Consider the following 8,502-nt stretch of genomic DNA (forward strand, 5'->3'; position numbering starts at 1 on the left):
TACGATTTAAATAAGAAAAAGGAAAAACAAAACTGGTGTGCAGCTGTAGAAGCACTGATGCAAAGTGATCCTGGCACCATGCAGGTGAGTCATCGTCCTTGCTCAAAGGCGGGATTTTATGTCAGTAATGTGTTTTTAATCTGTTGTATGAGCGTACTAAGGTCAGGGCATATTGTTAATACAATTTATAAGTGTTTATGAAAGATGATGTCTAAAAACATCCCCTAAATTCTGCTCCAGGATTTACAGTAATTTGAGGTTGAAAGAGCAAAGATCAGAAAAATACTAAAAATATGCGAGTCTTTAAAGTAGTTGGAGGACTCTCTAAATAGATCAGTGAGAAGATAAAGAACAAAAGCAGATATGCAGTACTATGTCTCCAGGCTGATATTATCATACCCACAAACTGCTAAGCTGTAAGAATATCACATAGTTATAAATATTCACTCACCAACTTTATTAGGTACACCTGTTCATCTGCTTGTTAACGCTAATATCTAATCAGCCAGGTGACCTGCTGAAGCTCAAACTGGGGAAGAAATGTGGTTTAAGTGGCTTTGAACATGGTTGTTGGTGTAAAACTACGTCCAACACCCAGTTTGACTGTAACTGCAATTTCTACCTGTTAAATTAGTAAGATTATTTCTGGGATAATTTGTTCCTGGTAAATCTTCAAAACATGAAAAGTAGACAAAGTGTGTGTGTTGTTTTTTTTATTGTTTATTTTTAGTGTACAAATAAGCAAAAGCTGAACTCAAACACATTCTGTAGTCTTCCAACAGAAGGCACAAGATGAGCATAGCCAACAAACATAACAAAACTAATCTGCATCAATGCTGAATAAAAAAAGCAAACCATTCAGCCAAAGAAACTCCCACACACAGAGAGAAAAGCTGCAAAACCACAAGCCTGCGTTTCGCTCCAACTTAAACTTTTGTTTTCAAAAGATTAAAAAATAATAATAATAAAGTTACAAATGTATATAAAAGGTAAACATTTGATAACTGTTTTTTCACTGCCACATCTCCCACCTGCTCCTGTTTTACAGCCACTGACTTAATCAAATTAGCATGGATGTTGAGCACACTGCAGTGTCATAGCTCCCTCCTGTAAACCCCCCCAGGCAAGAGCGGGTAAATAGAGATTTGAGTAATTTGGTGCAGAGGAACTCAGAAATATATAAAGAAAAAAAGATTTGGAAAGCCTAGTCGAGTGTATGTAATTGCCACTCTGCTACTCCACTATCTCCCTCTTTTATGCCTCAGGGTGTCTGAGGGTAAGTGGACCGTCTGAGAGATCATCCCTCATGCCGAGGTGGCCTTGGGAGCGATCGCCATCATTAAACAAGGACAATGAGCAGTCTGCAAAGGCTGACTGAGTCATCCCATTTAAAGTGCATATGTGTCACTCCTTTAGAGATCAAACATAAGATATGTGTCAGTCTCCAAGACACACTGGAATCATATTAAAGCAGATTCAATCTTAATAGAAATCTCAGTCTATAAAATGACCCGACTGACTGAGACACTCAGGTCAAATCGTGAATGAGGATGAGGTAATCGGAAGGGACGGATCCTAAACGCTTCGCCTCCGGTTGTGGATCATGGCCACGATGTGGGCGAGATCCAGACTCTTCATCATCACCTCCATGAAGTCTTCATCGCTGCGAGCGCCTGCCACAAACTCCTCCAGGGAAAGCTCCCCTGTTGGAAGAGACACATGTTGTTTTTGGTCAGATTTGAGTGGGTTTTCGGCTAATTTGTCATTTCTCCCTGCAACAAAGTCACGTTCATAACAGACAGTTTGATATATTGATATGATATTTTAATATTACTGGTGCCGTGATATTAAGTAAACAATGGAAAATGTCAGTAAATGTCACTAACTTTCCTCCAGCTATTTTCTTTTAAATTATTATCATTGGTAGCTTGCAACTACAAAGGCGATAAACGTGTTTTTAGAAACGTTTGAGATTCCAAAAACACGTTTAACACTTCCAAGTTTAAATTTTGATTTGGTGAATATTTTCATTTTATTTATGTCATTATTTATTTGTTTGCATCCCTTTAATCTCACAGTTATGGAGAACACATTCATACACTAAAACACCCACACCCAGCTAGACAGACACATAAGCTTACGAAGGTTTCTGGACTCATTTCACTCGTATTCTATAACCTATTTTGCAATTATAAATCCTCATTTAACTTCTAAACTTGCAAAAATTTTCTACATAGCTATTAATCATACAGAGGCAAGCTTACAGCATGAAGTAGAACCACTTATTACAGTATTTATAACTTAAGATAGTTTGCAACCTTGTTCCTAAATGGGTCTTTAAATATATAAAACCCAACAGTTAAAATGGACCTATCTATTGGTGGATGCTCATATTAAATATGGGGTCAGTGTATGTACCACTAAGTTCAGACTTCGGACCGCTCTAAATGCTCAGTTTAAGGCAATTTTTCTACTCTGTTGTCAAAGGGAGCAGATATTTATGGTGGCCCTGAGAGGTCAAACACACTGAACCTGCAACAACAGTTGCAGAAGTGACAGCAGAAACCAAAGCATGCGATTGCAATGAGACGATTAAAGAAAGCACAGAATCCATCTGTGTTGTGAAGGAAAATGAGATGCAGGTAACTGTGTTTTTAATCACATCGTTCATATGTTTGCTACGAGTTGTTTACTGTAGCTATTCATCACATCACTTGCATTGTGTTTTATTAGCTTTTATTTTATTTTATTGTATATTTTTTTTGTCTTTTGCAGGATTTTTCTATCTGCTTGTGTTTTCGTGTTAAGCTGCAGTGTGTTTGACTTGTCAGGGCTACTGTAGATATTTCTCATACGGTCTGAGCGCAAGTTTGTGGAAGGCAGTGAATCAGAGGAAAGCTGGCATGAAGAGAGAAAGCTAAAAGCGACAAGTTTTAAGGTGGAGTGTTTCAAACATTGAGATTTCCTATTAAATAACCTCAAAAAATGACCGACTGTACCTTTAAGAGCATATTTTTATTTCTAATGGTGGCCCTTTAGCTCAGATTTGCTATAAAAGTACCTTTAAGTATGACAGTAGTTTCACCTGTAGTAGTAATAATATAATAATAATAATAATAACAGAGTAAAACTGAACTGTTAGTACTTTCTCAAATTGTAAACAAATATAGGTTAAAACACATGTTGCGGTGGTCTTTGGCTATGGTTCATTTCAGTACATGATGAACCATGTAGATATCATTTATATTCCTAAGTATACTCTATGTGATAAGAACTACTATAAGTAGTATACGTCTACTGTTTCAGTACTTTGTATACATCTAACTGAGCAACATTATACTTCCTGTTTTTATTCATTATAAATGTGTATTGATAGATATTAGAAAGCTACTTTAAACCAGTAAAAAAAAAATCATCAGGTTTAGTCTCTTATGTTTTGTTTTGAGAGTGAATGTCTAATCTCTGTCCACCCATGATCTATTTTGTCCTAAACCCTTTTCTCCGTACTGTGCCAGCGCACACTCACCATCTCCATTTATATCAATCCTGTCAAACACTCGGTTAGTGAACTCCTCCGCAGATGTTTCCTGATTTTCATTTCCATTGATTGCACGGATGGCCTGGGAGAAGATGAGGAAAATCAGTATGTTTGCCAGATTAGAGGCTAAAACAAATATTCAGACATGCAGTGTGGCTGGTGCACGATGGAATGACTGTACCTTGATGATGTTCAGAAGCTCGTGGCGGTCAATGCAGCCGTTCCCATCCACATCATACAGTTTGAAATACCAGCGCAGCTTGTGCTCCATCTTTCCCCGCATCACCAGACTCAGAGCGGCCACGTACTCCATGAAGTCTATGTAGCCGTCCTGCAGAATCAAAGTGTCAACCACGACCATCCATGTTTTATATTCATTATAATCACTAAACAAATGCATCATCCCTCAGCTGAAATAGATCCCCAGCTCCAAAAACAATCCAAGGGGAAGTGAAGCACGCCAGGACGGAGGATTATCTCCTGTCTGCGTCTAAACAATCTCAGCATCAAAGCATGCATTCACAGATAATCTCACTGTCTAAATCATTCAGAGATTACCGTGGCATTTTTTGTAAGCTGAGCAGGGTGGGGGGCTAAATATAGCATGCAGCTCCTCAGACAGACATCCTGCCATGACCCCACTGCTACCTCAAAGATGCTCTCAATTAAACTGGGGATCAAAGGGGATACAGGGGACACACTCTCCCTATACTTAGAACATGCGTTTGCAAGTCTAATATATTTTGGTATTTAAAGTCTTTCTGTTAAATTGTTTTTTTTTCCCCACATGGGTTTTCCAAACAGGCAGGAATTTCCTAGATATGTTGGTGCCTCACATTCACACTGGGTAGGACAGGTAGATTATGCACCCTACACTGAAACCACAAATCCAGGTATGACATCATCTGTTTTGTTTCTGTTTCTGTTGATTTTGCTTCTGTTTTTTGTGTGTCTCTGTAGTTTAATGGTGTCTTTGTGGTTGTTTTGCATGTATTGGTGTTTTCTTTGAATGTCTTAGAGGTATTTTTATCTTTGCTTGCATCGATTTGTGCACGTTGCACCTTTTTAGTAAGCTGTGTCTTTCAGTATAAAGTTTTCAGTCTCTCTGCAGATGTTTGGACTATATTTGTGTCTTTATAGTTGCCACATCAGCCTCTGGACCAGCCTGTCTGATGCGCAGTTTATTCATATATTCAAGCTTGTTGTAAGGGAGGTTAATTTTAGAGAACTCGTGTCCTTGAATGATACAAGTATTTTTAATCTAGACATGTTTTAAGAAGTTTTTTCTCTCATTTGTTTATTTTAAATGTAACATTAAAGATTTCAGAAGCAAGGAACAGACCATCTCAATTAACAGAAAGTAACCGTCAGGAAATATCAAAATAATATTTTCAACCCGCAGATATGAGGAATCCCAAACACTTATCTGTAAAAAACAGATAATTTTCCTACAATTTCTCATATTATGAAAGAAATACCTTTTTGCGTAGTCAACGTTCAGATAAATGTGGTAAGCAGCTATTTTTTTAAATAAAATATTTAATGCATTCAGTCTTATTTTACCTTTTTAACATTAAAAATAAAAAATCGATGAATTACTGGTAATATTTTGTTCCAGCTTCTACAGAAAGACTATCCTATGCTTTTTCTGCCTTTTTCATTATTGTGAATACACTATGTTATGACTCCTGTAGTTAAAAAATAATAATTCATCAGAACTTCCAAACATCAATTAGTGGTAATGAAATGCTTTGAGAAGCTGGTCCGCAGACACATCACAGCAGCCCTGCCCCGCAGCCTGGATCCACACCAGTTTGCCTACAGAGCAAACCGATCCACGGAAGACGCTGTAGCCACAGCACTCCATGCTGCATTAACTCACCTGGAAGAGCATGGTAGCTATGTGCGGATGCTCTTCGTGGATTACTGCTCAGCTTTTAACACCATCCTTCCACACAAACTGGTGGCCAAGCTACAAGACCTGGGGCTTCCATACAGCACCTGCATGTGGATCAATAGCTTCCTCTCGGGCCGTAGACAGAGAGTCAGAGTTGGCCATCACACATCCTCAGCCCTGAGTCTCAGCACTGGCTCACCCCAGGGCTGTGTGCTCAGTCCACTGCTCTACTCTCTCTACACACACGACTGCACTCCTCGCCACCACAGCAACATCTTTGTGAAATTTGCAGATGACACCACAGTGGTGGGGCTCATTTCCAAGGGAGACGAGTCTACGTACAGAGACGAGGTGGAGCAGCTGACGTCATGGTGTAAGGCCAATAACCTCCTCCTCAACACTTCAAAAACCAAAGAACTCTTAATAGATTTCAGAAGGAAAAAGGCAGAGATCCAACCACTATTCATAAATGGGGACTGTGTAGAAAGGGTGGCAAGCTTCCGCTTCCTGGGAGTCAATATAGAGGAGAACCTTTCCTGGAGTGTGAACACCTCCGAGCTGCTGAAAAAGGCCCAACAGAGACTGTACTTCCTGAGAATTCTCAGGAGGAATAACATCACACAGAGACTGCTGGTGTCCTTCTACAGAGCCACCATTGAGAGTGTTCTAACTTACTGCATATGCATCTGGTACACTAGCTGCACAGGGGCTCAGAGGAAAGCACTCCAAGGGATCATTAACACCGCCCAAAAGATCACTGGCTGCCCTCTCCCCACACTGGAAGTTCTACACAACGCCCACTGTTTTAAAAAGGCCCAAAACATCATAAAAGACACCTCACATCCTGGCCACTCCCTGTTCGAACTGTTGCCCTCAGGCAGACGGTACAGGGCAATCAGAGCAAGGACTAATAGACTCAAACACAGCTGTTATCCAACTGCAATAACACATCTGAATACTACAAAAAAATGTCCATCACGCCACTCTTGTGTTAATCTATGCACGGTCTGAAGCATGTGTGTGGGAATGTATGTGAATGTTTTACTGTTATATCTTATTAGTATTTTAAGTATTCTATCTATTTTATTTATTGAATTTTATTGTTTTATTTATATTTTGATATTGCTAGGGATGATGCAATGATCGGGGACCATTCTTAATTTCGTTGTTCTCATGACAATGACAATAAAGTTTCTGATTCTGATTCTGATTCAAATATGTAAATCAACAAAAACCAGCCTAAAGAATTAACTTTTTCTAATTGTGTCTAATTTTAATTAAAAGTTAATGTTTTTTTCACAAATAATAACAAGATAAAAGAGAAACAGTAATAATTTGGGTTCAAAGGAAATATGCAGGTAACATAAGCTTATATTTTTATTTAACATGTACATATGACACATTATAATAAATCCCCCATGGAGATACACACTGTTTAGACACACGTGTTGAGAACTAAAGAAAATTATTTGCTCATGTTTCATTTTCAGAGAATCATAGATGTATTCTTCTACATTAGCTTCTAATCGTTATATCGCTATTTTATTCTTGAGGCATCCTGTCATCTTTGATTGTGTTTAAATGTGTGGTGAAATCCAGACTCATCTCACCTTGTTCATGTCAAACGTGCGAAACATCTGCTCAATGTAGGCGTTGGCCTCTGGGTCCAAACCTCTCAGCCCGAAGAACTGCTTGAACTCGTGCAGGGTGAGCTGCCCTGAGGGGCACTCAGTCATGAACTTCTTGTACCACAGGTGCATCTCCACAGCCTGCAGGTCGTCCACGGTGCAGCCGTTTGAATTGCCCATTTTTTATTTTTCCAAAACTCAGATAAGGTAGCTGGACTCTGTTACAAACTGGACTCAGACCTCACAGCCCAAGTGGTCTACTGTGAAGTAGGCAAAGACCGTCCCTCTTCACAGTCACACAACACTGGGACTTTTAGAGTGAGAGCAGTGGCAGGATGGCCCCTTTTGTAGCTCAAGCGTGTGTGTGTAGAGGGGGGGTTGAGGTGATCCACGCCTCTTGGTCCTCTCCTTGTGTCTAATCACTCGCTGTAATCCTGAGAAACATGCAATCATCCAGCTTGAAGGGCAGCCTGGCTGTTCCACAATTACCCTGAGATGTGCTGACAGACACAAATGCAGCTTTCATCCCTCACGTGCAGTGCCTGCCTCTAAGCGATGGGATACATCTGCCTCAGCATGTGGACTCGGGTATGAGCGATGCAGATTTAATGCTTTGGGTGAAGACTAAGCAAGCTTCAAAACATTCTCATAGTTCTTCTGTGTACGTTCTATTTAGACCTATGATATAAGTTAATGTTGACGAATTTAAATGTTTAAAATGACCGGGGGCCGGTCTCATCAAACCCACAAAGTCAAAACAATTGCAAATCAAATTTCTGGTACCTGCAACTTTTGCTAAAAACATCAATCAGCATTCTATTGGTGATTATTAGTGTGGTTTTTCCACACTCGTAAAAGAAGTTTAGGCAGTTTGTTAAATAGGAGCGTTCAGGTATGCATTAACAAAATCCAGAAAAAAATATTCTTCCACAACGATGTGTGAGACTGATAAAGTTACAGAGAAGACGATTACTTCATGTTACTGCTGCTAAAGCGGGGGTGTACTCACTTTTTCACGCACTGTTTCTGCATTTCAACTTAGGGTTTTTTTTGTTAGATAATATCTAAGTATGTATGTAATATGTAGCTACTTGTTTCATCAATAAAAAGGCCAAAGCAAGTTTCTTTAACAGACCCTGTTTGGCATGCTGTTTAATAATTATCCTGTGAAACAAATATCTTTATATATCGCAGGTTATAAATACTCTGTTTATCCTTTAAGCCATTTTTAATCAAGAAAAAAAAAAAAGCTTCAACAGCATCAGCTTTTCTGTGGATTTTTTAAAAAAATGAACCAGAATTAGAAGGTTACTACAAATGATCTCATTAGAGAAGTTTATTTGGATACCACAGATTAATGCCAACAAGGCGTTACAGTTAAAGTTAGTGTATTATTATATCAAAACACAGAAAATAAAATGACATTCGTGTCTAAGTGC

The 8,502-nt window shown here is 39.0% G+C and overlaps 1 protein-coding gene across 1 annotated transcript; it reads right to left on the bottom strand.

Moving 5' to 3' along the window:
• Positions 1-698: 698 nt before the first annotated feature.
• On the bottom strand, positions 699-7,394 carry guca1aa (guanylate cyclase activator 1Aa). The gene is made up of 4 exons (XM_085251922.1): positions 7,046-7,394; positions 3,720-3,869; positions 3,527-3,620; positions 699-1,703 (listed from the first exon to the last, which is right to left on the bottom strand). The coding sequence occupies exons 1-4, from the start codon at positions 7,241-7,243 to the stop codon at positions 1,576-1,578; spliced, it is 570 nt and encodes a 189-aa protein (XP_085108048.1). The 5' UTR covers positions 7,244-7,394; the 3' UTR covers positions 699-1,575.
• Between the last annotated feature and the right edge of the window lie 1,108 nt (positions 7,395-8,502).

Source organism: Mchenga conophoros, linkage group LG17, assembly GCF_057382185.1.
Source record: "Mchenga conophoros isolate Kocher_MC1m ecotype Shallow Benthic linkage group LG17, M_conophoros_male_GT1.1, whole genome shotgun sequence".
In the NCBI taxonomy this organism is placed as follows: Eukaryota; Metazoa; Chordata; class Actinopteri; order Cichliformes; family Cichlidae; genus Mchenga; species Mchenga conophoros.